We start from the raw sequence: 14,750 nt of genomic DNA on the forward strand, positions 1-14,750 counted from the left end.
GACTCATGCACCTGCATCTTCACTAAGTGTGAATCCCAGCAGGAAGGTGACACCGAAGAGTTTCCAAACAGTGATTAAGGGAGCACTCATCCTAAAGACCACATGGAGGCCTTTCGTAGAGGGATGTTTAAACCCGTGGCCTTGTCTGCAAGGTCTTCAAGAGCTTGCAGAGATTCACAGCTAAGCTCTGGGATGAGTTCCGCATGTCCAGGTGAAGAGAGGGAGGAGGGATTATAGGTGCAAAGGGGAGGGTTAGATCATGATAGGGGAATCCACAGAGACAGTTGACTGGAGCTTATGGGAGCTCACAGCCTCTGGACCGACAGCTGGAGAGCCTGCATAGGATCAGACTAGGCCCTCTGCATGTGGGCGACAGTTGTGTGACTTGGTCTGTTTGTGGGGCCCCTGCCAGTGGGACCAGGATCTATCCCTGGTACATGAGCTGGCTTTTTGGAGCCCACTCCCTAAGGTTCGGGATGCCTTACTCAGCCTTGATGTAGAGGGGAAAGCCTTGGTCCTACCTCAGCTTGATGTGCCAGGCTTTGTTGATTCCTGTGGGAGGCCTTATCCTTTCTGAGGAGTGGATATGAGGTGGGATGGGTAGGGGGACTTGGGGTAGGAGGCGGGAGGAGGAGAGTGGGGGGAAACTGTGGTTGGTATGTAAAATGAATTAAAAAAATTAAGAAAAAGATGTTCTAAAAACCCACTGGGGCTAAGAGGAGAATATGGTGACTTCCCAAATATATTTATACATGTACTTATTGACGTGCTATAGCACAGGAAATATCTGAATAGTATCTGAAAGTTTACAGATAGGCATTCAGGTAAAAGTGCTTCTATAAGAATCACATAATAGTGAAGGCATCCCTATATACTTACTGAAGGGCATACCTGAGGGCTGACCACAACTACACATCTGTTTAGTCTGACTGTGGATGCTCAGATCACTTAACAGCATTTTAAATTTGTGAGATGTGAAATACCAATCTAGATGTCTGGTACATTTCAGATACTGTCCACAAAAGGTCTGTATCCTCCTTGCTAGGTTATGTCCAGAAAAGGGCTGCTATCTTCAGGTGAAGCCTGCAGGTACTTCACCCACACTGTCTGCTCCCTTAATGATGCTCTTTGGCCTCACCCCACGCCAGTTCCAGCACTTGAGTTTCAACCCCTTCTGACACTACAGACATTGCTTACAAGTTACATGGCAATGCTCTGTATTTCATATTCAGAAACACACACACGGTATACCGTGGTCTGAGACAGAATGATGTTTCAGCTGACAAAGTTCTGCCAAAAACCTTCTCCGACCTATTTCCTGAAAGGAGAGACTTGCGGGAGGCCATCTCTTCAGGGGATAACTTAGTGTATCAGTCAGGATTAGAGATCACAGATACTTTTCTTCTTCACCCAGCTGACAAGGTGAACAAGGTCAGAGGATGGCGATAGGAACTAGTGCAAAGCAGTCCAGGGTGATGTAATACCGAAACTTGCCAAGTGGATCCTGTTTAAAAACCAGTCTCTTTTCACACCATGCCTGAAAATGAACCACGGGTAGAGGAGCACCCTGGTGTAAGCTAGCATTAGTGTTTCAGCCAATTAAGTCCTTAGGTAATAGGAACAATCCCTTACATATGCAGAGACTGTAGCAGTTGGAAGGCAAGGACACAACCAACCATATGACATAAGGCAATTGTTGTACAATTTAAAATAACAAAGTTTAATTTAAACTTCAGACTTAGAAACTCCTCATGGTTAAAAAGCCAATGAAGAAGTTACCAATTTAAAAATGGCAAAGCACATAATTTTAAAAAAGGATAAAGTCCACAAAAACAATACATAAAAAGTAAGATTAAATAATAAACAAATTGTATAGTCATTTTTACTACCCAAGGACTATGAATTGAAGATACTTGAGATGCCATTTGACACCCATGGGATCAGCAAAGCTTAGATGTCTACTAACCACAAACACTAGTGTAGACATGGAATGACAGGGTACCATAGATACACAGAGCATCTATTTGATGATATTCCATGTAGCTGATGAATTTTCTGATGATCTAATTTCTCCTCTGGAAAATTCTCATTATTAAACAAAAACATATATGTAGTTTACTTATTATTTCCAGTCCTGAAAATCTGGAATAACCTAAGCCCATTAATATGAAAAAGGATAAATACATGAATGGACAGTATATGAGTTATCACGGGTGACTTTTAACATCGTTGAGTAGAAAAGTATGCCACAAGTACAGTGCCTTTGGATCCGGTGTCAAGGCACACTAAGCATTCTGATGCATGGCTTACAAACATATTCATGTCTACACGCAGCATGAAGATAGGACTGGAGTTAACAAATTGCTAACTCCAGGGTAGGACACATCCATGGAAGGCACATAGCACATGATCATTATTTGGATCACCCTGAAAATTAGGAGCTATTCCACGACTCACCTTGGAATGGAGTTCCCAGAGCCATTTTTCCCCCACGATGGGCTCTTTTGGGGACCAAGTTCTGGAGTTCCAGCTAGGTCCTGGTCGCTGCAGTCCTCCTGGTCGGTGGACCATTTGTCCTTAGATCTCACGCTGTCTTGCTGCGAGTCCAGAGAGATGACATCTGAGGGAGAGCTCATCACCCCTGAGTCCTCGGTTGTATCCTCTGACGCAAAACAGCTGCCCACAGATGCTGTCTCCTCAGCCTCTGGTGGCACCTGTGAGACTCCACCCATACTGCAGTGGCTGCCAGGCCCCAGGGGCAGGCTCACTGGAGAGGACACATAAAGACAGGTCAACACAAGCCACTCAGGGTGTCATGCTTCCTAACACAGGCAATATCCCTTTGACCTATCTGAAATGTGTGATTCAGGGAGATTTAAGTAAGGAAGACTCTCTGCCAAACCCATAGCACCCTCTGGAAACATATTAACTCTGAAAAGGCCTTATGCATATGCATAATTGAATGCAAACTTTCCCATAAAAACTGGGCACTTGATTAATTAGTCTTTTTGTTTATTTATCTTTGTGGTGCTGGGGATTTAACCAGGGCATTGCACATGCTAGGCAAGTGCCCAACCAAGGAGCTACATCTTCAAACCCTTAATTAGCCCTTTAAACATGCATCCTCCAGGCAATTATGGTGATTAAATATTCACACTAGTGATAATGAATGCAATTGTTTGTAGTCTGATTATTGACTTAAAATGACTTCATATATATGCACACACATATACACATATAAGTATATAACAACAATAAATGGAAAAAACAGGGCTATGCACTTGAAAAAGAGTAAGGAGGGGTATATAGCAGTGTTTGGAGGGAGGAAAGGAAAGAGAGAAATGAAGTAATTATAATTTCAAAAATTAAAGAAATAATATAAAAATGACTGCCTTCCACAAGCAAACAAAAACATTAAGAATAAACAGAAGTAAACCATTCTGGTCTGGGGGCCTTCTGACCTGCAGCTTCACAGAATGATGCTGGAAATGTGGTCTACATGGTCTGCATGCTCATGGCATTCCTCTTCAACATTTGGCCCTGTCTTCATTTGTAACTTGAGATAATATAAGCTTTTGTGTGAGAGATGAGCTTGGAAGGGAAGGTAAAATTAAAAGGTATCAGAACCCAAGTATGAGTGGTTGATTGATGCCTGTGAGCATTACGAAGAAATACACAGGGAGATGATGTGCAGAGTTGTGTATGACCTTCAGCTGACTTTAGAGTTTGTCTCTGTTGAGACCTGGTAGGGAACACCGCCGTCATCCCACTAACTGGAGACATGTTAACTATCCATAGTGAGGATGTCAGAAGACTCCATGCATAGAGCTGGAGACTGTAGGACTGCAGTTCACCACTCTAGACTAGCTGTACTCTAGGGCTGCAGTTGATTTACAGGTTCTAGATTTAGAGATTCAAGGCTAGAACCAGACTCTGTGTTCCAAAGTCAATCCCTTTCCCTTATATAGCCCCTGGACTTGTGATGTTGGTGTAGGCTGTAGGTGTGTGCAAGTGCACACTCCAATGATACTACTGTGTGTTAATATGAATCGCACTCTGCATCTCTAGACATCCTATCTCAACAACAACTAACAGCCAACAAACCGGAGGAAAATCTCTTCATGTGTTACTTTATGTGAGTTTTGAACAACAAAAAACATGAAAAAATAAACACTTATAAGAATATAAATTTCACAAAAGAGCTCGAAGCAAGTGGGAACTACAGAAGGAGTGGAAGAGACACAAATGCAGAAGGCAATGCACTAAATTTCAGAGCACCGCTGAACAAAAGTTGTTCTGATTCCTTTTAAGGCTAGTCTGGAACTCAGCATCCTCCTGCCTCTGCCTCTTCAGTGCTGGGATTGCTGGTGTGCAGCACTATGCCAAGCTGCAAAGCTTAGCAGACTGAAGACTAAACAGTATCTGTACCCCAGTGGCTAATGTAAACTTGACAGGACCCAGTATCTTCTAGGAGACAACTCAGGGCATATCCGTGAAGATCTCTAGACTGGGTTAAGAGCAATAATTGAGGCAGGCAGACCCACTTTAACTGTAGGTGACATTACTCCATGGGTCAAGGTGCTAGACTGGATAATAAAATCACAACCTGAGTACCAATGTCCATTTCTCTTTTCTGAGTCCTGAAGTGAAAAGTTCAGATATTTCATGCTACTGCTGCCATGTTTCCCCCATCACAATGGGCTATACCCTAAAACTGTAAGCCAAAACCAACCAATCCTCCCTTCATCCCTCCCTGCTGCCTTTTCAGGAATTTCACCACATGAGAAAAGTAATTAACACACACTGACGTACATAGCCTGCAATTCTTCCTGCCCGTGAGTTGGTAACAAGCTTTATGATTCTTCTCTGCTCTTACCATGCAGCCCTTCAATTAGCTCTATGTCACTTACTCCATACAACAATCCCCACTTGGAACTCTGATTCTCTGAAGCTATCCAGTCAGACTCCAGGGAAGAGTCGGCCAGCTGCCATTCATTTCTCCCTTACCCTGACTTTCTTGTTGCTCTTTTTGGTCCAAGGACTCAAACTCAGGTCCTCATGCTTGTGTAACAAACATTTTACTGATTAACTGAACTTTTTTTTAATTATTTGACATTTTAAATACATGTACAAATGATGAAAATGCATGTATAAAATCATCAACCAAAATACATGTATAAAAATTAGACCATTACTCTTAGTCCTTTACTTGTCTTGTTCATTTATATATAACTTTCGCAGAGTCATTGGGGAAAAATATCAAACCCTATATATCAATTTCTTCAATCCTTAATTGCTGATGATTCAGTTTATACATTTTTTTCAAATCTAGTATGGTACAAAAATGACAAACATTCATTTGGAATGACATTTTGAATCTCAATCACTGTTGGGGGTCCCTGCTGTGGTCCACGGCTCTCTTGTGATGTTGCATAGCAACACTGAATAGCAGCTCCCAGTTAGTCACAGGCTATGGAAGTAAACCATGGATACTCAGCATCAAATGGTGTTAGACAAGCTAGAAGGCTTGAAGGTCAGACTTAACAAACCCATTTCTACTTCTAATACTTCAAATTTCCTTATGTTCCTCAAGATGAAATACCATCCATCAAGAAGAATCTAAACTTACAATGGATTCATTTTTTTCATTGTTTGATCAATAAAGGGAAAATGTTACATAATATTCTTTTGTCACTAGTCATCAAGAAAGGAGAGTCCTCAAGAGTTGATTTCACAATTGATGTTTGTCCTTCATTTCAACCTACATTGTCTTAGTTCTTTGTGCTGTATGTCCTGGGAACAAAGATAAAATAAGGCAAGTGCTTCTGACAGAGCGATGAAAATTCACACGATGCTTTTCAAAATGTTTTTTTATGTATCTTCAGAATAATTCTAAACAACCACGCTCCTCTTTCCTTTTGAAAGCAACACTTGAAAATTACCATCTTGAATTGAAGGGATTACAACAAGTTGCAGCAATTCCACTGGATTATAAACATCAGTGCTTTCATAAAAATGTTTCACTAATTAAAAATTGCAACCCAAAGACTCAAGAGGCTACTAACTATGTTTTCATGATCAGCACCTTCTGTAGAAACATGAACAAAAATTTTTTCCTCTAATAGGAAAGGCTTTAGGCCACATCTATTCCTCCTTGAATTAATTCCTACTGTATAGCCCAATAAAATCTACTTTAGCTGAATATACTTTTTGCTCAAGATATATTTTAAATACATTTTCTGTAAAATATGCTCATAAATGAAAGATATATTTTATATCTTTTCACTGTAAGGCAATGCTATTCAATTATTTTTTTGTCTACTGAGATATTGCTTCAGTGATTAGCAGTCAGGAAAAGCAGCATAACTACCTCTTTTTTTTCCTGTAATGCTGGGCATCAACTTCAGGGTCTTTTATATTTTAGAGAGGCAATCTACCACTGGCGCACACCCCCAGCTACACAAACACACTAAAAATGCTGACATTTATTAAAACAAAATGATAAAATGCTGCAAATGGATCAAAATTGAGGCTTTTTCTCTCCCATTCATTGCTTAGAAATATCTGGAGTCCTTACTGTTAAAATGAGGCATTTTAGCATAAATTCAATTCATAACTTTCATTTTTATCAGAGACAAGGGCCAAAAAAAAAAGCAGAGGTGAAAGAAGAAAATTATCTGATGGCTACATCATTCCACTCAATTTTAAAAAGCTCTTCTTATGTTATATGCCAAAAATAATGGACCTGTCACAAAAATTATGCTTAATGATCTATAATTGGGCAGCATTGTTATCATATCATCATAGTCCTTTATAAATCTGGTGGGAGAGGAGAACTGGAAAATGCCTGATATTCAGAAGGATTTGTCATCACTAGTGTTCTATATCTGCTCAACCATATGTCAGTATCTCCACTGGCTTAGTTAGGTCCTGAGGGAAAGACTTGTCTCCTGCACCCTAGTGAGGTTCTCAGTGGCTAAGGAGCACGTCTGTAATATAAAGAAGAAGAGCCTTTGCAATGCCTGGATCTGGGAAGGAGACATGGAATGATGCTAGAGTTTTCAATACAGCAGTTCTCGAAAAGGTAGAGAACACCTAGAGAAGGCTCCTATGGAAGTCCTGGAGATCTCCAGGGGAAACACATAACTGGTTAAAGCTACATCTAAGCACAGGGCTGTAGCTGAAGATCTGAGGTGATGAAGTCCATGGTTCTCTATGTCAGGAAATGTAGTGAATGGAACAGTCATTCTAGATGGGGAAGTCATGAAGCTGACTACTGAAGCAGGTTTTGGAACAAGCTTGTTGGAAGGTAGAGATGAGTTGTCTGATGAGAAGTGGACAAACCACAGGCATCTTGGGAAGTGCTGGGTGCTGCTGAGTGGCCAGGGTTGCAGTGTCTCATGTATACAGGGCTCAGCATACATGGCTGCATGCGCACAAATGAGCAAATATTCTGGGGAGGCTAAAGGAGGTGGGTTTAAGATTAATCTCTGAGATACCCTCTGCTATCAGTGCTACATGGAAAGTGTTGTGCTCTCTTTCTTTCTCACTAATTCTCACAGTTCTCATGAAGTCAAGTTGACCTATTACTCTTCAAAATCATATCCTCTTTATTTTGATAGAAACTGTTTAGTATCTTATCTTATTGTCCTTGTCAATTAATTCATCCAGGCCTCTGAAGACCATCCCATGGTGAAGGTAGCAAGTATAGGAAACTCAGCATAGACTATGGCTATGTTGAGGAAGAAAAGATGATGAAGACTTGGAAAGCATAAAAGAACCAAAAAAAATAGAGCTGGTTATATTGAGTCAAGTATCTTTTTCTTTGCACCAATCTATCCTTATTCCTTCAGAGCATGAAATATGTCTAGCCCTAGAATCCTAATGTACCTATTAGAATATCAGCCTGAGGAAGCACAGACTCACTTCATTATAAATCAGAGCTTAGTTTTCACTGATGCGAACATTTTGTAACCTAGTTTTCATTTTCTGGGTGAGTCCATTGCTCCCATCCTACCCTAGTCACAGAAGGTGGTAAGAGATGAAACACACGTGGCTAACGTGAAAAGAGTGACTAGTCCAGTGATGTATGTGTGTTTGAAATTGGGTGTATCAAAATCTTCTCAAAACCTCTCCATCAGAGCTCTTAAGGAAGCTGGTTCCATTCATCCAGGACAAATGGACTGGGAGTGAGTTCTAGATAAGTGTTGGCCGTGTTAACTGGCACATGGTTTCCCCACTAGTTGGAAACAAGCATAGACTAAGAAAAATTTCACTTCATGCATGGAGCTATCATACATATGATAAAGACTGATCTAATAGAATTTCAAGTGATATAAGCTAAACATACATAGACACTTTCTGATTAAGTCATTCAAAATATAGCTGTTTCTTAGAATGACAGACTTCTATCTAATAAACGTTTACTTTTATCTGACTGAAGAAACACATATTCTTCATGATGATGCTTCTACTGAAGAAAGCTTTATTTTCAAAGTCTCCTGACTCATGCCTTACATTTCCTAGACTTATTCATTTGTATCACACATGAGTATAATCCAATTTAGGATGTGCTTGAGTAAACCTGGAGAACATTTTGGCAGCCTTCCTTTGTCAGACAGTGAGTTCACTGACTCATTACCTCAACTCTGTGTATGGAGCAATCGCAGTATGACCTAGAGGCAAATCTTCCTTCCTGGCTTCTCACTTTTTAGCACCTTGCCCAGTACATAAGAACCTGTGTGCTAATATGATTTGTTTATACAATCTACATGTAGAAGGTTGTAAAATTTTCCTTCTTAACATGTGGGCATCAAAACTTTGACCAAAAGGTTTCTATGTGTATATGTTTTGAAGGATGGATATATAATTACTATGAATGTTTTTTAAAATTTATTTTAAACTTTATTGTAAAAATAAGAAGGTGAACCCAAAGAAAAATATATAGTTATCCTCCTGGATATTGGAAGTAGAGAAGATTGCCAGGCAAAAATTGGGAGCTTGGGGGTGGGGGTGGGGTGGGAGTAAGGGGAGATGGGGAGAGAGAAGGGAGAAGGGGAGGATGGGGAGAGCTTGGGGGAATGGGATGGCTGGGATGGAGGAAGGGTGGATATGGGAGCAGGGAAGTATATATCTTAATTAAGGGAGCCATTTTAGGGTTGGCAAGGGACTTGACTCTAGAGGGGTTCCCAGGTGTCCAAGGAGATGTCCCCAGCTTGTTCCTTGGGCAGCTGAGGAGAGGGTGCCTGAACTCGCCCTATCCTATAGCCATACTGATGAATATCTTGCATATCACCACAGACCCTTCATCTGCCGATGGATGGGGATAGAGACAGAGACCCACACTGGAGCACTGGACTGAGCTCCCAAGGTCCAAATGAGGAGCAGAAGGAGTGAGAACATTAGCAAGGAAGTCAGGACCGCCAGGGGTGTGCCCACCCACTGAGACGGCAGGGACTGAGATGGCAGGGCTGATCTAATGGGAGCTCACCTAGGCCAGCTGGACTGGGACTGATGGAGCATGTGATCAAACTGGACTCTCTAAACGTGGCTGACAATGAGGGCTGACCGAGAAGCCAAGGACAATGGCACTGGGTTTTGATTCTACTGCATGTACTGGCTTTGTGGGAGCCTTGTCTGTTTGAATGCTCACCTTCCTAGACCTGAATGGAGGGGGGAGGACCTTGGACTTCCCACAGGGCAGGGAACCCTGACTGCTCTTTTGACTGGAGAGGGAGGGGAAGGGGGAATAGGGGGAAGGTAGAGGGAAATGGGAGGAGGTGGAAATTTTTAATTAAAAAAATAAAATAAAGAAAAAAAAGAACTACAAATAAAATGGTCCTGTGACTCTTGGCTGTCTTTTACATGCTTCAGTGAGGGTGGCGGCATGGGAGGAAGTGGGTTTCCTTGGTACTCAAGAATTTCAGTGTTTCCTTACTTTGGTACAAAACGTCTAAAGACAGCAGTCCTAGATGTGGCACATGAACCCACGTTGGACTAACTAGACTTCTACTGTGCTGAAAGACAGTTTGACTTCTTGAGGTGAACAATGCATTGATAGAGGTAGCTGGGTTTCTAACTACAGTAGCCACAGTGTTGGTGTTGGTAGCCGGTGCTTGAAGGCAGTTCTCATTAAAGTAAGGCTCCATTTTCTGTTTACAAGCTGTCCTTGTTGGTTTTTTTTTCCCTTTGTTTTGTCAACTAGACACAAGCTGAGTTTTCTGTGAAGAACCTCATTTGAGAAAATGCTTCCATCAGAGTGCCTAACTGCAAGTCAGCCTTGCATTTTCTTGGTTAATGATTGATGTGGGTGATGCCATCCCTAGGCTGATGACCCTGTGTTATATAAGAAGACAGGGTAAGCAAACCATGAGGATCCAGCTAGTAAGAGCATTCTTCCACGGTTTCTGCTTCAGTTCCTGTTTCCAGAGTCCTGCCTTGAATCCCTGCCATGACACACTTCAGTGATAGAGCGTGACATGAGAATTGTAGGATGAAATAAACCTTTGCCTCCTCAAGTTGCTTTAGATTATAGTATTTTATCAAAGCAATAGAAAACCTAACTAAGACACATATCTTCTTTAGCACATAGCCAAGCAGGATTCCTTTTTGGTGGTAATGCCATGGCTTTGAGAGTCACCTACAATATTTGAGTATTGACTAATTACTATGAGGGAGAGGCCAGGTCAAGACATATATTTCAAAGCTTCATCATAGAACTGAACCTTTGCACTCTGTATTGTTCAAGTGGCTGGCACTTATCTATCTTCTGTTTAATTCTCATGATACTTCCAGTGCAGACACCATGATTCCAATTCTGCAAATTGCACAAGAAGCTCAGAGCTAGAGAGATGGATCAGCAGGTAAAGACACATGCTGTCAAGCCTGAGAACCTTAGTTTGACTCCCAAGACCTGCATAATAGAAGGAGAGAACTGACTCTCGAAGCTTTCCCCAGACCTCTTCAAGTGTGCTATGGCATGCAGCCCCTACTCACATGCAAACAGAGAAAATAACTAAATGGATACAACATTTTAAAAGTTCCATCAACAAATTATTTTATCTACCCTCGAGGGTACATGTAACAGGTACACTCTGCTAGGCTCAGAAAAGGGGCAAGCACATTTAAAAAAAAATCACAAAAGTTTACTTAGGCAAGTTTTCAATCAAGCAAGGTTCTTCTTTCACCAAGAAAATATACTCAGAACTTTACCAGAATATTTGAATTTAATTTTTTAAAGCTGAATGATCTTTTAAATTCAATGAACAAATTCTAGTCACAAATAGCCAAGATTTCCAAAGTATTTGAAAGTATTTTTTAATAAAAATGTTTCAACTCCTTAAGTACTTTTGTGGCCTCGCCTCTGAATGGAACAGGAAGACTGGGAGTGGAGGGCAGTTGCTGCTGCCAAGAACCAAAGGAAGCCTTCGCTTCCACTGTCAAAATAGAAACCCTGTCTCCAGGTCACCTAGTGTATGAAAACTACGTGACTTTTATTTAATCAACACCTCAGAAAATGGACCTTTGGGACTTGCCAAGTTGCTAAGGGATTCAATTTGGAAGTAAGTGACTGGGACTCGGGTTTGTCACAGAGCAGGTGAGTCATCCGGCCAAGGACAAGGCAATCTATGAAAAACATCACCCACTGCACTTTAAGTTTCTCCATGGTCTATCTCTCTTCATTAGGCCTTGAGGGATAGTGTTTGGGGCCCAGTTCTGCATAGTTTCCCATAATACACCACAGAACTACCACTTCTGACCTCAATTTAATATAAAATCAGCCAAATAGAGAATATTTTTGCATGTTATATTGAACTGTTAAAATATTCCTATCCAAGATTTTTCTAGGCTTGAATAATAGTTATAATTCCTTTTAACATCCACTGCTATTTAGAAATAAAACAGATTTTCCCAATAGAAAAAGAGGAGTCAGACAACCCTCTCACAAACATTATGCACCTTTGGGTGTCCTCTCAAGCATCCTTGCCTGTCCTCTGAGATGGAAGGTCTAGAACTGTAAAAACAAGGGCACCGCACCTGGGGGCTGGGTACCCCTAGTGAGGAGGCCTCTTTCTACTGCCGCACCATGAGCCTTAAGTTTATGATGAAACAAAGAGTAATTGACACGTTCAGTAAGTGGAATGCATACTATTGGTTAAAATGTGAGAGTCTGGACATCAAAACCTAATCTTCTGCATGACTAAGGACATAGAGTGCTGTGAGTCACCTCACACAGCTCAGGAAAGATGACAAGTAACCTGCAATGTCACTGTGAAATGGACATCTCAGAGGCTCCCATCCATGGGTCTACGTGGCCTCTCATGTTCCTGAGAGTCCCATCTGGCATCAGGCCAGTCATCCCCTCATCTCCACACCCCCACCCCCCCTTTTAGTTGTACTGAGAGTGAAGGCCAATCATTACAGATGAATCTGCCCCTGTATATCTTTAACAAAACCCTTCATTTGGTTTTTCAAAAACAAATTAAAAATGCAAGGTGACGGCTGTTTTCTTTTAACATAGATTACATTTTTTTTTACCTGTTCCTTTTATTTTCATATTGATGGCTTCTTAAGTATTACTATTTATAAGTCTATCAAATGCAAGGAGCTTTCAAGCTGTTCAGTAGAGTAAGTACAAGATGTTCTAGCTCCTGTCTTGGATTCGGACCACATTATAAACCTTATACTGAACAGAGCCATGTGGTGGGCTCTTGCCACCTGAGTGAAGATGCATAAGGGGCTGAGAAGTTCCAGATCAATTAAGATTATTACATTGCTTTTTTTCTTCTTTTGACTGGCTGGCCTAGATGTGAGTGACTTCCTGAATTCTGGTCTCCATGGCATTCTCCTGATCTAGTGGCGGATTGTCCTTGCTCTAGCTCTAGAATCTCTTGAGGTCCCTTCCCCTGCTGCCTGAGTGGCTCTGGCTCTGCACCCCATCACAGACCCCTAGGTAATGGAGACAGGCTTTACCCTCGAGGAGCCCAAGGGATATCAACATCCATATCCTTTCTCATGTTTTCCTCTTCTTTTCACCAGACGCATTAGAAGCAAAATGGAACTTACCCTTTCCTTAAAACTTTCCATTTCCAGCTATCAGCCCACTATAGGTGTCAGTGTGGGGCCTACCAACACTTTGATTTTGGATATCTGTCCTCAAGGTCTTAGAGGCAATGCATGTTCATTATTCTACCCCTTCCCTCAAAATACGTTGCCATGGTGGTGTCATGAAGAGACATATAAGAGCAAGCAGGCTGCAGGGAGATTAAGGGATGCTGAATGGCTGTTACAGCCTAGGTCTCTGGGGATTACCCATAGCACATCACCGCCCACAGCTGCAGCCTCATCAGCTTAGCTGGCCAGCTCATTATTTTGCCTTCTTTTTTGTGTACATCGCCTAAAGTTTGGGACACACAGACTAGCACAAACTGTGAACATGACTTATTCAGACTGCTGCCTGGGTCTGTGCTCATGCATAAAAGCATATGTATTAAATATGGAAAACCACTTTGACAGGTGTTGTTTCAAGACAAGTTCCCTCCAAAACAGCATCACAGATCCCCAAAATAAAAATATACCATAAAATATGCAAAGAAAATCTAAGTGACTAATATTTATGCTCATATAATGTGTTCTTCTATAACACAATATACCCTGCAAAATTACCATCCCAGGGCCACGCAATCCCAGAGAGTGGTTAGCGTACAGACCATGAAAAGTCACACCGTGATTTTCCCACGGAGCCCTCTTGCCACTCCAGCAGGTTTGGTGATGTGTATCTGCTTGTAACGGCGACAAGATCAGCATCTGAGCCCATCATTTGGGGAAACTTGTATAGAATTGTTTCTAGCTCTATCCAAAGTCAACAGACTGCACAGCCAGTAAATTAAACGTTTCATACACAAACCACCTGTCTAACACACAATTATGGTGGACCAAAATAACTCAGCTTTATTGGTCAGAAAACACTCACCTCAGCAAAACTACCAATCCCCAAAAATAACCTGCATGGATGCTGAGGTCCAGCCCCAAGTTTTCAAGGTCAGTCCTTAGGACTTGAGGCATCCCTCACTTTCCTGAAAGGAAAGTATGGTGCACTAGCACCAAATTTTACCTGGTATGTTTCTATTCGGATTCTCTCTCTCTTTTTTTTTTTTTTGGTCTTAAAGTAAGTATGTTTCCCCTTTTGATTAGAAACTCAAGAAAATCCTAACAATTGGTGGAGTAAAATCACTCATCTACTCATTCTTAGGATAATCATTGTGATTTATATTTGCTTGCTTTTACTGCTGGCCTGTTTTTTTAAAGGACACATACATAAGAAAATTTTATAGTGTATGAAGAAAATTCGATATATTACCCCACAATTAATATATCCACCTACTCTATATTCAACAGTCTCAAGGCAATATTTTTGCACTATTTTTTGTGTCAGTGATGGACTCAAGCTTCTTGACATCCTGGTAGAACTGTGGTCTTTTGGAGATGCAGATAGCACTGAGGTAAAATATGGTGCTGAGCACACCTCTCCAGCGGCTACATGTATGGGATCAGCATGCTGAGCACAACTCTCCAGCGGCTACATGTATGGGATCAGCATCCAATCCATGATGCTCTCCTCCCCCAAGCTGGGACTCAGAGGGTGGAACTGAAGTGGTATCATCTACCATCATCCCCGAATTACCCACTAACAAAATTTCTGCTTCCTTCTCTCTCACCCCTTTGCTCTGCAGGCTTAAGGTTCTTCACCC

At 41.5% G+C, this 14,750-nt stretch overlaps 1 protein-coding gene across 7 annotated transcripts in view; it reads right to left on the reverse strand.

Moving 5' to 3' along the window:
- Positions 1-14,750, reverse strand: part of Cobl (cordon-bleu WH2 repeat protein) — a 222,777-nt gene that overhangs the window by 31,612 nt on the left and 176,415 nt on the right. For all 7 annotated transcript variants that reach the window (XM_075944377.1, XM_075944380.1, XM_075944374.1 and 4 more), the window contains one exon: positions 2,458-2,767. In XM_075944377.1, coding sequence (XP_075800492.1) covers positions 2,458-2,767 — 310 coding nt within the window. The remainder of the gene's footprint in view (positions 1-2,457; positions 2,768-14,750) is intronic.

This window comes from Microtus pennsylvanicus, chromosome 12, assembly GCF_037038515.1.
Source record: "Microtus pennsylvanicus isolate mMicPen1 chromosome 12, mMicPen1.hap1, whole genome shotgun sequence".
Classification (NCBI taxonomy): Eukaryota; Metazoa; Chordata; class Mammalia; order Rodentia; family Cricetidae; genus Microtus; species Microtus pennsylvanicus.